The sequence below is a fragment of the Pseudorasbora parva genome, chromosome 11, assembly GCF_024679245.1.
Source record: "Pseudorasbora parva isolate DD20220531a chromosome 11, ASM2467924v1, whole genome shotgun sequence".
NCBI classification, from domain to species: Eukaryota; Metazoa; Chordata; class Actinopteri; order Cypriniformes; family Gobionidae; genus Pseudorasbora; species Pseudorasbora parva.
Genome location: NC_090182.1, coordinates 47,878,066 through 47,905,333, shown reverse-complemented (window position 1 = coordinate 47,905,333; position 27,268 = coordinate 47,878,066). Strand labels below are relative to the sequence as shown.

General features: G+C 44.0%; 1 protein-coding gene across 2 annotated transcripts in view; it reads left to right on the top strand.

Annotated features, from left to right (window-relative positions):
• The window catches only part of LOC137093315 (limbin), a 54,412-nt gene that overhangs the window by 24,517 nt on the left and 2,627 nt on the right, over nucleotides 1–27,268 (top strand). For both annotated transcript variants that reach the window (XM_067458162.1, XM_067458161.1), the window contains exons 18-19: nucleotides 15,717–15,910; nucleotides 26,329–26,407. In XM_067458162.1, the coding sequence (XP_067314263.1) occupies nucleotides 15,717–15,910; nucleotides 26,329–26,407 (273 nt within the window). The remainder of the gene's footprint in view (nucleotides 1–15,716; nucleotides 15,911–26,328; nucleotides 26,408–27,268) is intronic.

The following is a 27,268-nucleotide window of genomic DNA, read 5'->3' as shown; positions in this document are numbered from 1 at the left end:
ACTGCAGACAGTCACACACACATTAATAGAGACACTGCAGACAGTCACACACACATTAATACAGACACTGCAGACAGTCACACACACATTAATACAGACACTGCAGACAGTCACACACACATTAATACAGACACTGCAGACGGTCACACACACATTAATACAGACACTGCAGACAGTCACACACACATTAATACAGACACTGCAGACAGTCACACACACATTAATACAGACACTGCAGACAGCCACACACACATTAATACAGACACTGCAGACAGCCACACACACATTAATACAGACACTGCAGACAGCCACACACACATTAATACAGACACTGCAGACAGCCACACACACATTAATACAGACACTGCAGACAGCCACACACACATTAATACAGACACTGCAGACAGCCACACACACATTAATACAGACACTGCAGACAGTCACACACACATTAATACAGACACTGCAGACAGTCACACACACATTAATACAGACACTGCAGACAGCCACACACACATTAATACAGACACTGCAGACGGTCACACACACATTAATACAGGCACTGCAGACAGTCACACACACATTAATACAGACACTGCAGACAGTCACACACACATTAATACAGACACTGCAGACAGTCACACACACATTAATACAGACACTGCAGACAGTCACACACACATTAATACAGACACTGCAGACAGTCACACACACATTAATACAGACACTGCAGACAGCCACACACACATTAATACAGGCACTGCAGACAGTCACACACACATTAATACAGACACTGCAGACAGTCACACACACATTAATACAGACACTGCAGACAGCCACACACACATTAATACAGACACTGCAGACAGCCACACACACATTAATACAGACACTGCAGACAGTCACACACACATTAATACAGACACTGCAGACAGTCACACACACATTAATACAGACACTGCAGACAGTCACACACACATTAATACAGACACTGCAGACAGTCACACACACATTAATACAGACACTGCAGACAGTCACACACACATTAATACAGACACTGCAGACAGTCACACACACATTAATACAGACACTGCAGACAGCCACACACACATTAATACAGGCACTGCAGACAGCCACACACACATTAATACAGGCACTGCAGACAGTCACACACACATTAATACAGACACTGCAGACAGTCACACACACATTAATACAGACACTGCAGACAGTCACACACACATTAATACAGACACTGCACACAGTCACACACACATTAATACAGACACTGCAGACAGTCACACACACATTAATACAGACACTGCAGACAGTCACACACACATTAATACAGACACTGCAGACAGTCACACACACATTAATACAGACACTGCAGACAGTCACACACACATTAATACAGACACTGCAGACAGTCACACACACATTAATACAGGCACTGCAGACAGTCACACACACATTAATACAGACACTGCAGACAGTCACACACACATTAATACAGGCACTGCAGACAGTCACACACACATTAATACAGACACTGCAGACAGTCACACACACATTAATACAGACACTGCAGACAGTCACACACACATTAATACAGACACTGCAGACAGTCACACACACATTAATACAGACACTGCAGACAGTCACACACACATTAATACAGACACTGCAGACAGTCACACACACATTAATACAGGCACTGCAGACAGCCACACACACATTAATACAGACACTGCAGACAGTCACACACACATTAATACAGACACTGCACACAGTCACACACACATTAATACAGACACTGCAGACAGTCACACACACATTAATACAGGCACTGCAGACAGTCACACACACATTAATACAGACACTGCAGACAGTCACACACACATTAATACAGACACTGCAGACAGCCACACACACATTAATACAGACACTGCAGACAGTCACACACACATTAATACAGACACTGCAGACAGTCACACACACATTAATACAGACACTGCAGACAGTCACACACACATTAATACAGACACTGCAGACAGTCACACACACATTAATACAGACACTGCAGACAGCCACACACACATTAATACAGTCACACACACATTAATACAGACACTGCAGACAGTCACACACACATTAATACAGACACTGCAGACAGTCACACACACATTAATACAGACACTGCAGACAGTCACACACACATTAATACAGACACTGCAGACAGTCACACACACATTAATACAGACACTGCAGACAGTCACACACACATTAATACAGACACTGCACACAGCCACACACACATTAATACAGGCACTGCAGACAGTCACACACACATTAATACAGGCACTGCAGACAGTCACACACACATTAATACAGGCACTGCAGACAGTCACACACACATTAATACAGGCACTGCAGACAGTCACACACACATTAATACAGACACTGCAGACAGTCACACACACATTAATACAGACACTGCACACAGTCACACACACATTAATACAGACACTGCAGACAGTCACACACACATTAATACAGACACTGCAGACAGTCACACACACATTAATACAGACACTGCAGACAGTCACACACACATTAATACAGACACTGCAGACAGTCACACACACATTAATACAGACACTGCAGACAGTCACACACACATTAATACAGACACTGCAGACAGCCACACACACATTAATACAGACACTGCAGACAGTCACACACACATTAATACAGACACTGCAGACAGTCACACACACATTAATACAGACACTGCAGACAGTCACACACACATTAATACAGACACTGCAGACAGTCACACACACATTAATACAGACACTGCAGACAGTCACACACACATTAATACAGACACTGCAGACAGTCACACACACATTAATACAGACACTGCAGACAGCCACACACACATTAATACAGACACTGCAGACAGCCACACACACATTAATACAGACACTGCAGACAGCCACACACACATTAATACAGGCACTGCAGACAGTCACACACACATTAATACAGACACTGCAGACAGTCACACACACATTAATACAGGCACTGCAGACAGTCACACACACATTAATACAGACACTGCAGACAGTCACACACACATTAATACAGACACTGCAGACAGTCACACACACATTAATACAGTCACACACACATTAATACAGACACTGCAGACAGCCACACACACATTAATACAGACACTGCAGACAGTCACACACACATTAATACAGACACTGCAGACAGTCACACACACATTAATACAGACACTGCAGACAGTCACACACACATTAATACAGACACTGCAGACAGTCACACACACATTAATACAGACACTGCAGACAGCCACACACACATTAATACAGACACTGCAGACAGTCACACACACATTAATACAGACACTGCAGACAGCCACACACACATTAATACAGACACTGCAGACAGTCACACACACATTAATACAGACACTGCAGACAGTCACACACACATTAATACAGACACTGCAGACAGTCACACACACATTAATACAGACACTGCAGACAGTCACACACACATTAATACAGACACTGCAGACAGTCACACACACATTAATACAGACACTGCAGACAGTCACACACACATTAATACAGACACTGCAGACAGTCACACACACATTAATACAGACACTGCAGACAGTCACACACACATTAATACAGACACTGCAGACAGTCACACACACATTAATACAGGCACTGCAGACAGTCACACACACATTAATACAGGCACTGCAGACAGTCACACACACATTAATACAGACACTGCAGACAGTCACACACACACATTAATACAGACACTGCAGACAGCCACACACACATTAATACAGACACTGCAGACAGTCACACACACATTAATACAGACACTGCAGACAGTCACACACACATTAATACAGACACTGCAGACAGTCACACACACATTAATACAGACACTGCAGACAGTCACACACACATTAATACAGACACTGCAGACAGTCACACACACATTAATACAGACACTGCAGACAGTCACACACACATTAATACAGTCACACACACATTAATACAGACACTGCAGACAGCCACACACACATTAATACAGACACTGCAGACAGTCACACACACATTAATACAGACACTGCAGACAGTCACACACACATTAATACAGACACTGCAGACAGTCACACACACATTAATCCAGACACTGCAGACAGTCACACACACATTAATACAGACACTGCAGACAGTCACACACACATTAATACAGACACTGCAGACAGTCACACACACATTAATACAGACACTGCAGACAGTCACACACACATTAATACAGTCACACACACATTAATACAGACACTGCAGACAGCCACACACACATTAATACAGACACTGCAGACAGTCACACACACATTAATACAGACACTGCAGACAGTCACACACACATTAATACAGACACTGCAGACAGTCACACACACATTAATACAGACACTGCAGACAGCCACACACACATTAATACAGACACTGCAGACAGCCACACACACATTAATACAGACACTGCAGACAGTCACACACACATTAATACAGGCACTGCAGACAGTCACACACACATTAATACAGACACTGCAGACAGTCACACACACATTAATACAGACACTGCAGACAGTCACACACACATTAATACAGTCACACACACATTAATACAGACACTGCAGACAGTCACACACACATTAATACAGACACTGCAGACAGCCACACACACATTAATACAGACACTGCAGACAGTCACACACACATTAATACAGGCACTGCAGACAGTCACACACACATTAATACAGACACTGCAGACAGTCACACACACATTAATACAGACACTGCAGACAGTCACACACACATTAATACAGTCACACACACATTAATACAGACACTGCAGACAGCCACACACACACATTCATACAGACACTGCAGACAGTCACACACACACATTAATACAGACACTGCAGACAGCCACACACACATTAATACAGACACTGCAGACAGTCACACACACATTAATACAGACACTGCAGACAGTCACACACACATTAATACAGACACGGCAGACAGTCACACACACATTAATACAGACACTGCAGACAGTCACACACACATTAATACAGACACTGCAGACAGTCACACACACATTAATACAGACACTGCAGACAGCCACACACACATTAATACAGGCACTGCAGACAGTCACACACACATTAATACAGACACTGCAGACAGCCACACACACATTAATACAGACACTGCAGACAGTCACACACACACATTAATACAGACACTGCAGACAGCCACACACACATTAATACAGACACTGCAGACAGTCACACACACATTAATACAGACACTGCAGACAGTCACACACACATTAATACAGACACTGCAGACAGTCACACACACATTAATACAGACACTGCAGACAGTCACACACACATTAATACAGACACTGCAGACAGTCACACACACATTAATACAGACACTGCAGACAGCCACACACACATTAATACAGGCACTGCAGACAGTCACACACACATTAATACAGACACTGCAGACAGTCACACACACATTAATACAGACACTGCAGACAGCCACACACACATTAATACAGACACTGCAGACAGCCACACACACATTAATACAGACACTGCAGACAGTCACACACACATTAATACAGACACTGCAGACAGCCACACACACATTAATACAGGCACTGCAGACAGTCACACACACATTAATACAGACACTGCAGACAGCCACACACACATTAATACAGACACTGCAGACAGTCACACACACATTAATACAGACACTGCAGACAGTCACACACACATTAATACAGGCACTGCAGACAGTCACACACACATTAATACAGACACTGCAGACAGTCACACACACATTAATACAGACACTGCAGACAGTCACACACACATTAATACAGACACTGCAGACAGCCACACACACATTAATACAGACACTGCAGACAGCCACACACACATTAATACAGACACTGCAGACAGTCACACACACATTAATACAGACACTGCAGACAGCCACACACACATTAATACAGTCACACACACATTAATACAGACACTGCAGACAGCCACACACACATTAATACAGACACTGCAGACAGTCACACACACATTAATACAGACACTGCAGACAGTCACACACACATTAATACAGACACTGCAGACAGTCACACACACATTAATACAGACACTGCAGACAGCCACACACACATTAATACAGACACTGCAGACAGCCACACACACATTAATACAGACACTGCAGACAGTCACACACACATTAATACAGGCACTGCAGACAGTCACACACACATTAATACAGACACTGCAGACAGTCACACACACATTAATACAGACACTGCAGACAGCCACACACACATTAATACAGGCACTGCAGACAGTCACACACACATTAATACAGACACTGCAGACAGCCACACACACATTAATACAGACACTGCAGACAGTCACACACACATTAATACAGACACTGCAGACAGTCACACACACATTAATACAGACACTGCAGACAGTCACACACACATTAATACAGGCACTGCAGACAGTCACACACACATTAATACAGACACTGCAGACAGTCACACACACATTAATACAGACACTGCAGACAGTCACACACACATTAATACAGACACTGCAGACAGTCACACACACATTAATACAGACACTGCAGACAGTCACACACACATTAATACAGACACTGCAGACAGTCACACACACATTAATACAGGCACTGCAGACAGTCACACACACATTAATACAGACACTGCAGACAGTCACACACACATTAATACAGACACTGCAGACAGTCACACACACATTAATACAGGCACTGCAGACAGTCACACACACATTAATACAGACACTGCAGACGGTCACACACACATTAATACAGGCACTGCAGACGGTCACACACACATTAATACAGACACTGCAGACAGTCACACACACATTAATACAGACACTGCAGACAGTCACACACACATTAATACAGACACTGCAGACAGTCACACACACATTAATACAGACACTGCAGACAGTCACACACACATTAATACAGGCACTGCAGACAGTCACACACACATTAATACAGACACTGCAGACAGTCACACACACATTAATACAGACACTGCAGACAGTCACACACACATTAATACAGACACTGCAGACAGTCACACACACATTAATACAGGCACTGCAGACAGTCACACACACATTAATACAGACACTGCAGACAGTCACACACACATTAATACAGACACTGCAGACAGTCACACACACATTAATACAGACACTGCAGACAGTCACACACACATTAATACAGACACTGCAGACAGTCACACACACATTAATACAGACACTGCAGACAGTCACACACACATTAATACAGACACTGCAGACAGTCACACACACATTAATACAGACACTGCAGACAGTCACACACACATTAATACAGACACTGCAGACAGTCACACACACATTAATACAGGCACTGCAGACAGTCACACACACATTAATACAGGCACTGCAGACAGTCACACACACATTAATACAGACACTGCAGACAGTCACACACACATTAATACAGGCACTGCAGACAGTCACACACACATTAATACAGACACTGCAGACAGTCACACACACATTAATACAGGCACTGCAGACAGCCACACACACATTAATACAGGCACTGCAGACAGTCACACACACATTAATACAGGCACTGCAGACAGTCACACACACATTAATACAGGCACTGCAGACAGTCACACACACATTAATACAGACACTGCAGACAGTCACACACACATTAATACAGACACTGCAGACAGTCACACACACATTAATACAGTCACACACACATTAATACAGACACTGCAGACAGTCACACACACATTAATACAGACACTGCAGACAGTCACACACACATTAATACAGACACTGCAGACAGCCACACACACATTAATACAGACACTGCAGACAGTCACACACACATTAATACAGGCACTGCAGACAGCCACACACACATTAATACAGACACTGCAGACAGTCACACACACATTAATACAGGCACTGCAGACAGTCACACACACATTAATACAGACACTGCAGACAGTCACACACACATTAATACAGGCACTGCAGACAGTCACACACACATTAATACAGGCACTGCAGACAGTCACACACACATTAATACAGACACTGCAGACAGTCACACACACATTAATACAGACACTGCAGACAGTCACACACACATTAATACAGACACTGCAGACAGTCACACACACATTAATACAGACACTGCAGACAGTCACACACACATTAATACAGACACTGCAGACAGTCACACACACATTAATACAGGCACTGCAGACAGCCACACACACATTAATACAGGCACTGCAGACAGTCACACACATTAATACAGACACTGCAGACAGTCACACACACATTAATACAGACACTGCAGACAGCCACACACACATTAATACAGGCACTGCAGACAGTCACACACACATTAATACAGGCACTGCAGACAGTCACACACACATTAATACAGACACTGCAGACAGTCACACACACATTAATACAGGCACTGCAGACAGCCACACACACATTAATACAGGCACTGCAGACAGCCACACACACATTAATACAGGCACTGCAGACAGTCACACACACATTAATACAGACACTGCAGACAGTCACACACACATTAATACAGACACTGCAGACAGCCACACACACATTAATACAGGCACTGCAGACAGCCACACACACATTAATACAGGCACTGCAGACAGTCACACACATTAATACAGACACTGCAGACAGTCACACACACATTAATACAGACACTGCAGACAGCCACACACACATTAATACAGGCACTGCAGACAGTCACACACACATTAATACAGGCACTGCAGACAGTCACACACACATTAATACAGACACTGCAGACAGCCACACACACATTAATACAGGCACTGCAGACAGTCACACACACATTAATACAGACACTGCAGACAGTCACACACACATTAATACAGACACTGCAGACAGTCACACACACATTAATACAGGCACTGCAGACAGTCACACACACATTAATACAGGCACTGCAGACAGTCACACACACATTAATACAGACACTGCAGACAGTCACACACACATTAATACAGACACTGCAGACAGCCACACACACATTAATACAGGCACTGCAGACAGTCACACACACATTAATACAGGCACTGCAGACAGTCACACACACATTAATACAGACACTGCAGACAGCCACACACACATTAATACAGACACTGCAGACAGTCACACACACATTAATACAGACACTGCAGACAGTCACACACACATTAATACAGACACTGCAGACAGTCACACACACATTAATACAGACACTGCAGACAGTCACACACACATTAATACAGACACTGCAGACAGTCACACACACATTAATACAGACACTGCAGACAGTCACACACACATTAATACAGGCACTGCAGACAGTCACACACACATTAATACAGGCACTGCAGACAGTCACACACACATTAATACAGACACTGCAGACAGTCACACACACACATTAATACAGACACTGCAGACAGCCACACACACATTAATACAGACACTGCAGACAGTCACACACACATTAATACAGACACTGCAGACAGTCACACACACATTAATACAGACACTGCAGACAGTCACACACACATTAATACAGACACTGCAGACAGTCACACACACATTAATACAGACACTGCAGACAGCCACACACACATTAATACAGACACTGCAGACAGTCACACACACATTAATACAGACACTGCAGACAGCCACACACACATTAATACAGACACTGCAGACAGTCACACACACATTAATACAGACACTGCAGACAGTCACACACACATTAATACAGACACTGCAGACAGTCACACACACATTAATACAGACACTGCAGACAGTCACACACACATTAATACAGACACTGCAGACAGTCACACACACATTAATACAGACACTGCAGACAGTCACACACACATTAATACAGACACTGCAGACAGTCACACACACATTAATACAGACACTGCAGACAGTCACACACACATTAATACAGGCACTGCAGACAGTCACACACACATTAATACAGGCACTGCAGACAGTCACACACACATTAATACAGACACTGCAGACAGTCACACACACACATTAATACAGACACTGCAGACAGTCACACACACATTAATACAGACACTGCAGACAGTCACACACACATTAATACAGACACTGCAGACAGTCACACACACATTAATACAGACACTGCAGACAGTCACACACACATTAATACAGACACTGCAGACAGTCACACACACATTAATACAGACACTGCAGACAGTCACACACACATTAATACAGACACTGCAGACAGTCACACACACATTAATACAGTCACACACACATTAATACAGACACTGCAGACAGCCACACACACATTAATACAGACACTGCAGACAGTCACACACACATTAATACAGACACTGCAGACAGTCACACACACATTAATACAGACACTGCAGACAGTCACACACACATTAATACAGACACTGCAGACAGTCACACACACATTAATACAGGCACTGCAGACAGTCACACACACATTAATACAGACACTGCAGACAGTCACACACACATTAATACAGACACTGCAGACAGTCACACACACATTAATACAGTCACACACACATTAATACAGACACTGCAGACAGCCACACACACATTAATACAGACACTGCAGACAGTCACACACACATTAATACAGACACTGCAGACAGTCACACACACATTAATACAGACACTGCAGACAGCCACACACACATTAATACAGACACTGCAGACAGCCACACACACATTAATACAGACACTGCAGACAGTCACACACACATTAATACAGGCACTGCAGACAGTCACACACACATTAATACAGACACTGCAGACAGTCACACACACATTAATACAGACACTGCAGACAGTCACACACACATTAATACAGTCACACACACATTAATACAGACACTGCAGACAGCCACACACACATTAATACAGACACTGCAGACAGTCACACACACATTAATACAGACACTGCAGACAGTCACACACACATTAATACAGACACGGCAGACAGTCACACACACATTAATACAGACACTGCAGACAGTCACACACACATTAACACAGACACTGCAGACAGTCACACACACATTAATACAGACACTGCAGACAGCCACACACACATTAATACAGGCACTGCAGACAGTCACACACACATTAATACAGACACTGCAGACAGCCACACACACATTAATACAGACACTGCAGACAGTCACACACACATTAATACAGACACTGCAGACAGTCACACACACACATTAATACAGACACTGCAGACAGCCACACACACATTAATACAGACACTGCAGACAGTCACACACACATTAATACAGACACTGCAGACAGTCACACACACATTAATACAGACACTGCAGACAGTCACACACACATTAATACAGACACTGCAGACAGTCACACACACATTAATACAGACACTGCAGACAGCCACACACACATTAATACAGGCACTGCAGACAGTCACACACACATTAATACAGACACTGCAGACAGTCACACACACATTAATACAGACACTGCAGACAGCCACACACACATTAATACAGACACTGCAGACAGCCACACACACATTAATACAGACACTGCAGACAGTCACACACACATTAATACAGACACTGCAGACAGCCACACACACATTAATACAGGCACTGCAGACAGTCACACACACATTAATACAGACACTGCAGACAGCCACACACACATTAATACAGACACTGCAGACAGTCACACACACATTAATACAGACACTGCAGACAGTCACACACACATTAATACAGGCACTGCAGACAGTCACACACACATTAATACAGACACTGCAGACAGTCACACACACATTAATACAGACACTGCAGACAGTCACACACACATTAATACAGACACTGCAGACAGCCACACACACATTAATACAGACACTGCAGACAGCCACACACACATTAATACAGACACTGCAGACAGTCACACACACATTAATACAGACACTGCAGACAGTCACACACACATTAATACAGACACTGCAGACAGTCACACACATTAATACAGACACTGCAGACAGTCACACACACATTAATACAGGCACTGCAGACAGTCACACACACATTAATACAGGCACTGCAGACAGTCACACACACATTAATACAGACACTGCAGACAGCCACACACACATTAATACAGTCACTGCAGACAGTCACACACACATTAATACAGACACTGCAGACAGTCACACACACATTAATACAGACACTGCAGACAGCCACACACACATTAATACAGACACTGCAGACAGTCACACACACATTAATACAGACACTGCAGACAGTCACACACACATTAATACAGGCACTGCAGACAGTCACACACACATTAATACAGACACTGCAGACAGTCACACACACATTAATACAGGCACTGCAGAGAGTCACACACACATTAATACAGACACTGCAGACAGTCACACACACATTAATACAGACACTGCAGACAGTCACACACACATTAATACAGACACTGCAGACAGTCACACACACATTAATACAGACACTGCAGACAGTCACACACACATTAATACAGGCACTGCAGACAGTCACACACACATTAATACAGACACTGCAGACGGTCACACACACATTAATACAGGCACTGCAGACAGTCACACACACATTAATACAGGCACTGCAGACAGTCACACACACATTAATACAGGCACTGCAGACAGTCACACACACATTAATACAGACACTGCAGACAGTCACACACACATTAATACAGACACTGCAGACAGTCACACACACATTAATACAGGCACTGCAGACAGTCACACACACATTAATACAGACACTGCAGACAGTCACACACACATTAATACAGACACTGCAGACAGTCACACACACATTAATACAGGCACTGCAGACAGTCACACACACATTAATACAGACACTGCAGACAGCCACACACACATTAATACAGGCACTGCAGACAGTCACACACACATTAATACAGACACTGCAGACAGTCACACACACATTAATACAGGCACTGCAGACAGTCACACACACATTAATACAGGCACTGCAGACAGTCACACACACATTAATACAGACACTGCAGACAGTCACACACACATTAATACAGACACTGCAGACAGCCACACACACATTAATACAGACACTGCAGACAGTCACACACACATTAATACAGGCACTGCAGACAGTCACACACACATTAATACAGGCACTGCAGACAGTCACACACACATTAATACAGACACTGCAGACAGTCACACACACATTAATACAGGCACTGCAGACAGTCACACACACATTAATACAGGCACTGCAGACAGTCACACACACATTAATACAGACACTGCAGACAGTCACACACACATTAATACAGACACTGCAGACAGTCACACACACATTAATACAGACACTGCAGACAGCCACACACACATTAATACAGACACTGCAGACAGTCACACACACATTAATACAGACACTGCAGACAGTCACACACACATTAATACAGGCACTGCAGACAGTCACACACATTAATACAGGCACTGCAGACAGTCACACACACATTAATACAGGCACTGCAGACAGTCACACACACATTAATACAGACACTGCAGACAGTCACACACACATTAATACAGACACTGCAGACAGCCACACACACATTAATACAGGCACTGCAGACAGTCACACACACATTAATACAGACACTGCAGACAGTCACACACACATTAATACAGACACTGCAGACAGTCACACACACATTAATACAGACACTGCAGACAGTCACACACACATTAATACAGACACTGCAGACAGTCACACACACATTAATACAGACACTGCAGACAGCCACACACACATTAATACAGACACTGCAGACAGCCACACACACATTAATACAGACACTGCAGACAGCCACACACACATTAATACAGGCACTGCAGACAGTCACACACACATTAATACAGACACTGCAGACAGTCACACACACATTAATACAGACACTGCAGACAGTCACACACACATTAATACAGACACTGCAGACAGTCACACACACATTAATACAGACACTGCAGACAGTCACACACACATTAATACAGACACTGCAGACAGTCACACACATTAATACAGACACTGCAGACAGTCACACACACATTAATACAGACACTGCAGACAGTCACACACACATTAATACAGACACTGCAGACAGCCACACACACATTAATACAGACACTGCAGACAGCCACACACACATTAATACAGACACTGCAGACAGTCACACACACATTAATACAGACACTGCAGACAGTCACACACACATTAATACAGACACTGCAGACAGTCACACACACATTAATACAGACACTGCAGACAGCCACACACACATTAATACAGACACTGCAGACAGTCACACACACATTAATACAGACACTGCAGACAGTCACACACACATTAATACAGACACTGCAGACAGCCACACACACATTAATACAGACACTGCAGACAGCCACACACACATTAATACAGACACTGCAGACAGTCACACACACATTAATACAGGCACTGCAGACAGTCACACACACATTAATACAGGCACTGCAGACAGTCACACACACATTAATACAGACACTGCAGACAGTCACACACACATTAATACAGACACTGCAGACAGCCACACACACATTAATACAGGCACTGCAGACAGTCACACACACATTAATACAGACACTGCAGACAGTCACACACACATTAATACAGACACTGCAGACAGCCACACACACATTAATACAGACACTGCAGACAGTCACACACACATTAATACAGACACTGCAGACAGTCACACACACATTAATACAGGCACTGCAGACAGTCACACACACATTAATACAGACACTGCAGACAGTCACACACACATTAATACAGACACTGCAGACAGTCACACACACATTAATACAGGCACTGCAGACAGTCACACACACATTAATACAGACACTGCAGACAGCCACACACACATTAATACAGACACTGCAGACAGTCACACACACATTAATACAGGCACTGCAGAGAGTCACACACACATTAATCAACAGGTTATGGAGAAAGGCGATCGTCTTCAGATTTTGTCCTTTGAGTTTGTAATTCTCACCAGATGTTTATTTCTGCAGCGTAACGATACAGTAAGTTCTTATTTTACACAAGCTTACAATTACAGACAGTACGGTGATTAAAACACACACCTCGCTTCACAGCAAGGAGAATACGGGAAAAAGATCATTAAAGCACCATCACCGTGCAAACTGGTGTGTGTGTGTGTGTGTGTGTGTGTCACTGTCCAGGCTCTGGAGGAGGCGGAGCTCCGTCTTCAGTGGGAGGAGTCAGCAGAGGGGTGGGGCTGCTCCGCTGATGATGATGAGGATGATGATGATGATGATGAAGAGGGTGTGTTTACAGTGAAGGCTGAGGGCGGAGTCTCGGCTCTCCTGCAGGAGGCGCTCTTCAAGAGACCGCAGCTGCAGCGCTTGACTGACAGGTGTCACTCACATCGGCTCGCTTCAGAGTTCATCTCTCAGGCTTTTGGGGCTCACACACCGCAATAAACGCTCTTCTGACTCACACACCGCAATAAACGCTCTTCTGACTCACACACCGCAATAAACGCTCTTCTGACTCACACACCGCAATAAACGCTCTTCTGACTCACACACCGCAATAAACTCTCTTCTGACTCACACACCGCAATAAACGCTCTTCTGACTCACACACCGCTATAAACGCTCTTCTGACTCACACACCGCAATAAACGCTCTTCTGACACACACACCGCTATAAACGCTCTTCTGACTCACACATCGCAATAAACGCTCTTCTGACTCACACACCGCTATAAACGCTCTTCTGACTCACACACCGCTATAAACGCTCTTCTGACTCACACACCGCTATAAACGCTCTTCTGACTCAGTATTTTTGTCTCGTTTCTAGATAAATAATCTTGTTTTCTGTTTGAATTAAGATTATTTTTCTCACCCCATTGGCAGATTATTTATCTTATTTTAAGCAAAAACTCTCTTCATTTTGAGTTATTTTCCCCAAAACAAGACAATTACTTTTGCTTGTCTAGTAAATACTTCTTGTTTTAAGAATGTTTAGAGTTTTGGACTAGAAACAAGACAACAATACTGAGGAAGAGGAGCGTTTGTTTGCAGTGTGTAGAGACTGTGTGTTTAGGCCACGCCCACCCCGGGGGGGGAGCGATCCGACGCTCTCCATTGAGTTTGTTTTGCGTGAAGCGGTCGCCTCGTCTTTTCTTATTTATAACACAAAACAGAACAATGTCTAAAAGTGTGCAGCAAACAAGCCAAAAAACACAGGACTGAGAGTTTATAAGCTGTGTTTAAGGAGACGAGTGGACACAGGACTGAGAGTTTATAAGCTGTGTTTAAGGAGACGAGAGGACACAGGACTGAGAGTTTATAAGCTGTGTTTAAGGAGACGAGTGGACACAGGACTGAGAGTTTATAAGCTGTGTTTAAGGAGACGAGTGGACACAGGACTGAGAGTTTATAAGCTGTGTTTAAGGAGACGAGAGGACACAGGACTGAGAGTTTATAAGCTGTGTTTAAGGAGACGAGAGGACACAGGACTGAGAGTTTATAAGCTGTGTTTAAGGAGACGAGTGGACACAGGACTGAGAGTTTATAAGCTGTGTTTAAGGAGACGAGTGGACACAGGACTGAGAGTTTATAAGCTGTGTTTAAGGAGACGAGAGGACACAGGACTGAGAGTTTATAAGCTGTGTTTAAGGAGACGAGTGGACACAGGACTGAGAGTTTATAAGCTGTGTTTAAGGAGACGAGTGGACACAGGACTGAGAGTTTATAAGCTGTGTTTAAGGAGACGAGTGGACACAGGACTGAGAGTTTATAAGCTGTGTTTAAGGAGACGAGAGGACACAGGACTGAGAGTTTATAAGCTGTGTTTAAGGAGACGAGAGGACACAGGACTGAGAGTTTATAAGCTGTGTTTAAGGAGACGAGTGGACACAGGACTGAGAGTTTATAAGCTGTGTTTAAGGAGACGAGTGGACACAGGACTGAGAGTTTATAAGCTGTGTTTAAGGAGACAGGAGTGGACACAGGACTGAGAGTTTATAAGCTGTGTTTAAGGAGACAGGAGTGGACACAGGACTGAGAGTTTATAAGCTGTGTTTAAGGAGACAGGAGTGGACACAGGACTGAGAGTTTATAAACTGTGTTTAAGGAGACAGGAGTGGACACAGGACTGAGAGTTTATAAGCTGTGTTTAAGGAGACGAGTGGACACAGGACTGAGAGTTTATAAGCTGTGTTTAAGGAGACGAGAGGACAGGACTGAGAGTTTATAAGCTGTGTTTAAGGAGACGAGTGGACACAGGACTGAGAGTTTATAAGCTGTGTTTAAGGAGACGAGAGGACACAGGACTGAGAGTTTATAAGCTGTGTTTAAGGAGACGAGTGGAGACAGGACTGAGAGTTTATAAGCTGTGTTTAAGGAGACAGGAGTGGACACAGGACTGAGAGTTTATAAGCTGTGTTTAAGGAGACAGGAGTGGACACAGGACTGAGAGTTTATAAGCTGTGTTTAAGGAGACAGGAGTGGACACAGGACTGAGAGTTTATAAGCTGTGTTTAAGGAGACAGGAGTGGACACAGGACTGAGAGTTTATAAGCTGTGTTTAAGGAGACAGGAGTGGACACAGGACTGAGAGTTTATAAGCTGTGTTTAAGGAGACAGGAGTGGACACAGGACTGAGAGTTTATAAGCTGTGTTTAAGGAGACAGGAGTGGACACAGGACTGAGAGTTTATAAGCTGTGTTTAAGGAGACAGGAGTGGACACAGGACTGAGAGTTTATAAGCTGTGTTTAAGGAGACAGGAGTGGACACAGGACTGAGAGTTTATAAGCTGTGTTTAAGGAGACGAGAGGACACAGGACTGAGAGTTTATAAGCTGTGTTTAAGGAGACGAGTGGACACAGGACTGAGAGTTTATAAGCTGTGTTTAAGGAGACGAGAGGACACAGGACTGAGAGTTTATAAGCTGTGTTTAAGGAGACGAGTGGACACAGGACTGAGAGTTTATAAGCTGTGTTTAAGGAGACGAGTGGACACAGGACTGAGAGTTTATAAGCTGTGTTTAAGGAGACGAGTGGACACAGGACTGAGAGTTTATAAGCTGTGTTTAAGGAGACGAGTGGACACAGGACTGAGAGTTTATAAGCTGTGTTTAAGGAGACGAGAGGACACAGGACTGAGAGTTTATAAGCTGTGTTTAAGGAGACGAGAGGACACAGGACTGAGAGTTTATAAGCTGTGTTTAAGGAGACGAGAGGACACAGGACTGAGAGTTTATAAGCTGTGTTTAAGGAGACGAGTGGACACAGGACTGAGAGTTTATAAGCTGTGTTTAAGGAGACAGGAGTGGACACAGGACTGAGAGTTTATAAGCTGTGTTTAAGGAGACGAGTGGACACAGGACTGAGAGTTTATAAGCTGTGTTTAAGGAGACGAGTGGACACAGGACTGAGAGTTTATAAGCTGTGTTTAAGGAGACAGGAGTGGACACAGGACTGAGAGTTTATAAGCTGTGTTTAAGGAGACAGGAGTGGACACAGGACTGAGAGTTTATAAGCTGTGTTTAAGGAGACAGAGTGGACACAGGACTGAGAGTTTATAAGCTGTGTTTAAGGAGACGAGTGGACACAGGACTGAGAGTTTATAAGCTGTGTTTAAGGAGACAGAGTGGACACAGGACTGAGAGTTTATAAGCTGTGTTTAAGGAGACGAGTGGACACAGGACTGAGAGTTTATAAGCTGTGTTTAAGGAGACGAGTGGACACAGGACTGAGAGTTTATAAGCTGTGTTTAAGGAGACGAGTGGACACAGGACTGAGAGTTTATAAGCTGTGTTTAAGGAGACGAGTGGACACAGGACTGAGAGTTTATAAGCTGTGTTTAAGGAGACGAGTGGACACAGGACTGAGAGTTTATAAGCTGTGTTTAAGGAGACGAGTGGACACAGGACTGAGAGTTTATAAGCTGTGTTTAAGGAGACGAGTGGACACAGGACTGAGAGTTTATAAGCTGTGTTTAAGGAGACGAGTGGACACAGGACTGAGAGTTTATAAGCTGTGTTTAAGGAGACGAGTGGACACAGGACTGAGAGTTTATAAGCTGTGTTTAAGGAGACGAGTGGACACAGGACTGAGAGTTTATAAGCTGTGTTTAAGGAGACGAGTGGACACAGGACTGAGAGTTTATAAGCTGTGTTTAAGGAGACGAGTGGACACAGGACTGAGAGTTTATAAGCTGTGTTTAAGGAGACGAGTGGACACAGGACTGAGAGTTTATAAGCTGTGTTTAAGGAGACGAGTGGACACAGGACTGAGAGTTTATAAGCTGTGTTTAAGGAGACGAGTGGACACAGGACTGAGAGTTTATAAGCTGTGTTTAAGGAGACGAGTGGACACAGGACTGAGAGTTTATAAGCTGTGTTTAAGGAGACGAGTGGACACAGGACTGAGAGTTTATAAGCTGTGTTTAAGGAGACGAGTGGACACAGGACTGAGAGTTTATAAGCTGTGTTTAAGGAGACGAGTGGACACAGGACTGAGAGTTTATAAGCTGTGTTTAAGGAGACGAGTGGACACAGGACTGAGAGTTTATAAGCTGTGTTTAAGGAGACGAGTGGACACAGGACTGAGAGTTTATAAGCTGTGTTTAAGGAGACGAGTGGACACAGGACTGAGAGTTTATAAGCTGTGTTTAAGGAGACAGAGTGGACACAGGACTGAGAGTTTATAAGCTGTGTTTAAGGAGACAGAGTGGACACAGGACTGAGAGTTTATAAGCTGTGTTTAAGGAGACGAGTGGACACAGGACTGAGAGTTTATAAGCTGTGTTTAAGGAGACGAGTGGACACAGGACTGAGAGTTTATAAGCTGTGTTTAAGGAGACGAGTGGACACAGGACTGAGAGTTTATAAGCTGTGTTTAAGGAGACGAGTGGACACAGGACTGAGAGTTTATAAGCTGTGTTTAAGGAGACGAGTGGACACAGGACTGAGAGTTTATAAGCTGTGTTTAAGGAGACGAGTGGACACAGGACTGAGAGTTTATAAGCTGTGTTTAAGGAGACGAGTGGACACAGGACTGAGAGTTTATAAGCTGTGTTTAAGGAGACGAGTGGACACAGGACTGAGAGTTTATAAGCTGTGTTTAAGGAGACGAGTGGACACAGGACTGAGAGTTTATAAGCTGTGTTTAAGGAGACGAGTGGACACAGGACTGAGAGTTTATAAGCTGTGTTTAAGGAGACGAGTGGACACAGGACTGAGAGTTTATAAGCTGTGTTTAAGGAGACGAGTGGACACAGGACTGAGAGTTTATAAGCTGTGTTTAAGGAGACGAGTGGACACAGGACTGAGAGTTTATAAGCTGTGTTTAAGGAGACGAGTGGACACAGGACTGAGAGTTTATAAGCTGTGTTTAAGGAGACGAGTGGACACAGGACTGAGAGTTTATAAGCTGTGTTTAAGGAGACGAGTGGACACAGGACTGAGAGTTTATAAGCTGTGTTTAAGGAGACGAGAGGACACAGGACTGAGAGTTTATAAGCTGTGTTTAAGGAGACGAGAGGACACAGGACTGAGAGTTTATAAGCTGTGTTTAAGGAGACGAGTGGACACAGGACTGAGAGTTTATAAGCTGTGTTTAAGGAGACGAGTGGACACAGGACTGAGAGTTTATAAGCTGTGTTTAAGGAGACGAGTGGACACAGGACTGAGAGTTTATAAGCTGTGTTTAAGGAGACGAGAGGACACAGGACTGAGAGTTTATAAGCTGTGTTTAAGGAGACGAGAGGACACAGGACTGAGAGTTTATAAGCTGTGTTTAAGGAGACGAGAGGACACAGGACTGAGAGTTTATAAGCTGTGTTTAAGGAGACGAGAGGACACAGGACTGAGAGTTTATAAGCTGTGTTTAAGGAGACGAGAGGACACAGGACTGAGAGTTTATAAGCTGTGTTTAAGGAGACGAGAGGACACAGGACTGAGAGTTTATAAGCTGTGTTTAAGGAGACGAGTGGACACAGGACTGAGAGTTTATAAGCTGTGTTTAAGGAGACGAGAGGACACAGGACTGAGAGTTTATAAGCTGTGTTTAAGGAGACGAGAGGACACAGGACTGAGAGTTTATAAGCTGTGTTTAAGGAGACGAGTGGACACAGGACTGAGAGTTTATAAGCTGTGTTTAAGGAGACGAGTGGACACAGGACTGAGAGTTTATAAGCTGTGTTTAAGGAGACAGGAGTGGACACAGGACTGAGAGTTTATAAGCTGTGTTTAAGGAGACAGGAGTGGACACAGGACTGAGAGTTTATAAGCTGTGTTTAAGGAGACGAGTGGACACAGGACTGAGAGTTTATAAGCTGTGTTTAAGGAGACGAGTGGACACAGGACTGAGAGTTTATAAGCTGTGTTTAAGGAGACGAGTGGACACAGGACTGAGAGTTTATAAGCTGTGTTTAAGGAGACGAGTGGACACAGGACTGAGAGTTTATAAGCTGTGTTTAAGGAGACGAGTGGACACAGGACTGAGAGTTTATAAGCTGTGTTTAAGGAGACGAGTGGACACAGGACTGAGAGTTTATAAGCTGTGTTTAAGGAGACGAGTGGACACAGGACTGAGAGTTTATAAGCTGTGTTTAAGGAGACGAGAGGACACAGGACTGAGAGTTTATAAGCTGTGTTTAAGGAGACGAGAGGACACAGGACTGAGAGTTTATAAGCTGTGTTTAAGGAGACGAGAGGACACAGGACTGAGAGTTTATAAGCTGTGTTTAAGGAGACGAGTGGACACAGGACTGAGAGTTTATAAGCTGTGTTTAAGGAGACGAGTGGACACAGGACTGAGAGTTTATAAGCTGTGTTTAAGGAGACGAGTGACACAGGACTGAGAGTTTATAAGCTGTGTTTAAGGAGACAGGAGTGGACACAGGACTGAGAGTTTATAAGCTGTGTTTAAGGAGACGAGTGGACACAGGACTGAGAGTTTATAAGCTGTGTTTAAGGAGACGAGTGGACACAGGACTGAGAGTTTATAAGCTGTGTTTAAGGAGACGAGAGGACACAGGACTGAGAGTTTATAAGCTGTGTTTAAGGAGACGAGTGGACACAGGACTGAGAGTTTATAAGCTGTGTTTAAGGAGACGAGAGGACACAGGACTGAGAGTTTATAAGCTGTGTTTAAGGAGACGAGAGGACACAGGACTGAGAGTTTATAAGCTGTGTTTAAGGAGACGAGTGGACACAGGACTGAGAGTTTATAAGCTGTGTTTAAGGAGACGAGTGGACACAGGACTGAGAGTTTATAAGCTGTGTTTAAGGAGACGAGTGGACACAGGACTGAGAGTTTATAAGCTGTGTTTATGAGAGTTTATAAGCTGTGTTTAAGGAGACGAGAGGACACAGGACTGAGAGTTTATAAGCTGTGTTTAAGGAGACGAGAGGACACAGGACTGAGAGTTTATAAGCTGTGTTTAAGGAGACGAGAGGACACAGGACTGAGAGTTTATAAGCTGTGTTTAAGGAGACAGGAGTGGACACAGGACTGAGAGTTTATAAGCTGTGTTTAAGGAGACGAGAGGACACAGGACTGAGAGTTTATAAGCTGTGTTTAAGGAGACGAGTGGACACAGGACTGAGAGTTTATAAGCTGTGTTTAAGGAGACGAGTGGACACAGGACTGAGAGTTTATAAGCTGTGTTTAAGGAGACAGGAGTGGACACAGGACTGAGAGTTTATAAGCTGTGTTTAAGGAGACGAGAGGACACAGGACTGAGAGTTTATAAGCTGTGTTTAAGGAGACAGGAGTGGACACAGGACTGAGAGTTTATAAGCTGTGTTTAAGGAGACGAGTGGACACAGGACTGAGAGTTTATAAGCTGTGTTTAAGGAGACGAGTGGACACAGGACTGAGAGTTTATAAGCTGTGTTTAAGGAGACAGGAGTGGACACAGGACTGAGAGTTTATAAGCTGTGTTTAAGGAGACGAGTGGACACAGGACTGAGAGTTTATAAGCTGTGTTTAAGGAGACGAGTGGACACAGGACTGAGAGTTTATAAGCTGTGTTTAAGGAGACGAGTGGACACAGGACTGAGAGTTTATAAGCTGTGTTTAAGGAGACGAGTGGAGACAGGACTGAGAGTTTATAAGCTGTGTTTAAGGAGACGAGAGGACACAGGACTGAGAGTTTATAAGCTGTGTTTAAGGAGACGAGTGGACACAGGACTGAGAGTTTATAAGCTGTGTTTAAGGAGACGAGAGGACACAGGACTGAGAGTTTATAAGCTGTGTTTAAGGAGACGAGTGGACACAGGACTGAGAGTTTATAAGCTGTGTTTAAGGAGACGAGTGGAGACAGGACTGAGAGTTTATAAGCTGTGTTTAAGGAGACAGGAGTGGACACAGGACTGAGAGTTTATAAGCTGTGTTTAAGGAGACAGGAGTGGACACAGGACTGAGAGTTTATAAGCTGTGTTTAAGGAGACGAGTGGAGACAGGACTGAGAGTTTATAAGCTGTGTTTAAGGAGACAGGAGTGGACACAGGACTGAGAGTTTATAAGCTGTGTTTAAGGAGACAGGAGTGGACACAGGACTGAGAGTTTATAAGCTGTGTTTAAGGAGACAGGAGTGGACACAGGACTGAGAGTTTATAAGCTGTGTTTAAGGAGACGAGTGGACACAGGACTGAGAGTTTATAAGCTGTGTTTAAGGAGACGAGTGGACACAGGACTGAGAGTTTATAAGCTGTGTTTAAGGAGACGAGAGGACACAGGACTGAGAGTTTATAAGCTGTGTTTAAGGAGACAGGAGTGGACACAGGACTGAGAGTTTATAAGCTGTGTTTAAGGAGACAGGAGTGGACACAGGACTGAGAGTTTATAAGCTGTGTTTAAGGAGACAGGAGTGGACACAGGACTGAGAGTTTATAAGCTGTGTTTAAGGAGACAGGAGTGGACACAGGACTGAGAGTTTATAAGCTGTGTTTAAGGAGACGAGTGGAGACAGGACTGAGAGTTTATAAGCTGTGTTTAAGGAGACAGGAGTGGACACAGGACTGAGAGTTTATAAGCTGTGTTTAAGGAGACGAGAGGACACAGGACTGAGAGTTTATAAGCTGTGTTTAAGGAGACGAGTGGAGACAGGACTGAGAGTTTATAAGCTGTGTTTAAGGAGACGAGTGGACACAGGACTGAGAGTTTATAAGCTGTGTTTAAGGAGACGAGTGGAGACAGGACTGAGAGTTTATAAGCTGTGTTTAAGGAGACAGGAGTGGACACAGGACTGAGAGTTTATAAGCTGTGTTTAAGGAGACAGGAGTGGACACAGGACTGAGAGTTTATAAGCTGTGTTTAAGGAGACGAGTGGACACAGGACTGAGAGTTTATAAGCTGTGTTTAAGGAGACGAGAGGACACAGGACTGAGAGTTTATAAGCTGTGTTTAAGGAGACGAGAGGACACAGGACTGAGAGTTTATAAGCTGTGTTTAAGGAGACGAGTGGACACAGGACTGAGAGTTTATAAGCTGTGTTTAAGGAGACGAGTGGACACAGGACTGAGAGTTTATAAGCTGTGTTTAAGGAGACGAGTGGACACAGGACTGAGAGTTTATAAGCTGTGTTTAAGGAGACGAGTGGACACAGGACTGAGAGTTTATAAGCTGTGTTTAAGGAGACGAGTGGACACAGGACTGAGAGTTTATAAGCTGTGTTTAAGGAGACGAGAGGACACAGAACTGAGAGTTTATAAGCTGTGTTTAAGGAGACGAGTGGAGACAGGACTGAGAGTTTATAAGCTGTGTTTAAGGAGACGAGTGGACACAGGACTGAGAGTTTATAAGCTGTGTTTAAGGAGACGAGTGGACACAGGACTGAGAGTTTATAAGCTGTGTTTAAGGAGACGAGAGGACACAGGCAGTGATGTGAAGCTTCATCAGGAGGAAGGGCTCCGTTTGGGGATCCGGACACTCAGTGTCATAACTACAGAACAAATACACAAGCATACACCCTTTACATACACACATTCAATTTACACTTCTTAAAGAGAGAACTGCATTTAAAAAAAAGATTAAAATAAATAAAGTAAAAAAAATATATATAATCAAATCAAATAAAATAATAAATAGGTGAATCAATAAAATAATAAACAATAGATGAATGTGTTACACGTTTACAGTCTTCTCCGGTAAGGTCTACATTTCCATTTGATATGATATATATATATATATTACGTATGTCTCCCACAGCTGATCAAGTCTTTCCTCCGGCCCTTAGCAATATAAGTTAGCCTGTCCAGTCCGTAAATGACACGGCGATCGCTTCCCGAATATAAAGACGGAGACGTTTGGTCAGTTCCCCCCCGGTGGGCTTCAGATTACGCCTCAAACTGAGCAAACCTCATCCGTCTGCAGATGCTGATATTCATCTGGACAGACAGTGGTTCAGTTCTGATGAGCTCTCTAACAGCAGACACATACATAAACATATCAATATCTGCCAATGATAAGACTGTGTGTGTGTGTGTGTGTGTGTGTGTGTGTGTGTGTGTGTGTGTGTGTGTGTGTGTGTTGGGAAGGAAAGATGTCGCGGCTGACAGTGTGTTATTAATAGTTCTGCTCTTGATTGACAGGTGAGTGGGCGTCTGTCACTGGGGTCGAGCATAAATTCATTTGACTAGATTTACAAATTAGGGCGGTATTTACTAACCTTCATAATCTTCTGGATCTGTATATCGAGTGAAGCGCTTCAGGCAATGTGGGCGGGGCTTGAGTGTGTCTGTGGGGATCTGATTGGATGGCTGTGGTCTGCTATTGGCTGATCTCCTGTGAATGCTTGTGTTGATTTCAGAGAGCTGAGGAGGAATCAGAGACTCGAGCATCACGAAGAGCAACTGCAGCTGAAGAGACTCCAGACGTACTGCGAGCAGGTGTGTGTGTGTGTGTCTGTGTCTGTGTCTGTCTGTCTGTTTTTATTCACATTTGCCCAAATAGCAAAATAAAAACTTTTCACAACTTTCAAAACTTTGAGATTGATAACAGCAGTCAGAAAAGAGGAAGATGCCATCTTCACCATCAGCTGCTTTACTGGACACACACTCACAGCAGCGTTACCTAGTTTATTTTCATTTGATGCAAAGTTAATATACTGCCATTAGTATTGGATCCCTGAGTTCAGGTGTTCAGTCTCTTCATGGCCACAGGTGTATAACTCCAGCTCTCGGCCTGCAGACGCTTCTACACACATTAGTGAAAGAATGGGTCGCTCTCAGGAGCTCAGTGAACTCAAGCGTGGGGCCGTGATAGGCTGACACCTGTGCAATAAGGCCATTCCTGACATTTCCTCACTACTAAATATTCCACGCTCAACTGTTAGTGGGATTATAACAAAGTGGAAGCCATTGGGAACAACAGCAACTCAGCCACAAAGTGTTAAATCCCAGAGCGGGGTCAGCGCATGCTGAGGGTCACAGTGTGCAGAAGTCTCCAACTTTCTGCAGAGTCAACAGCTCCAGACCTCCAGACTTCTGTGGCCTTCAGATGAGCTCAAGAACAGCGGAGAGAGCTTCATGGAATGGGTTTCCATGGCCGAGCAGCTCATCCAAGCCTTACATCACCAAGAGCAATGCAAAGCGTGGGAATGCAGTGGAGTAAAGCAGCCGCCACTGGACTCTAGAGCAGTGAGACGTGTTCTCTGAGCGACCAATCACGCTTCAGTCTGACAATCCCATGGACGAGTCTGGGCCGGGAGAACGGGACTCGCCTGACTGCATTGTGCCTCGTGTAAAGTT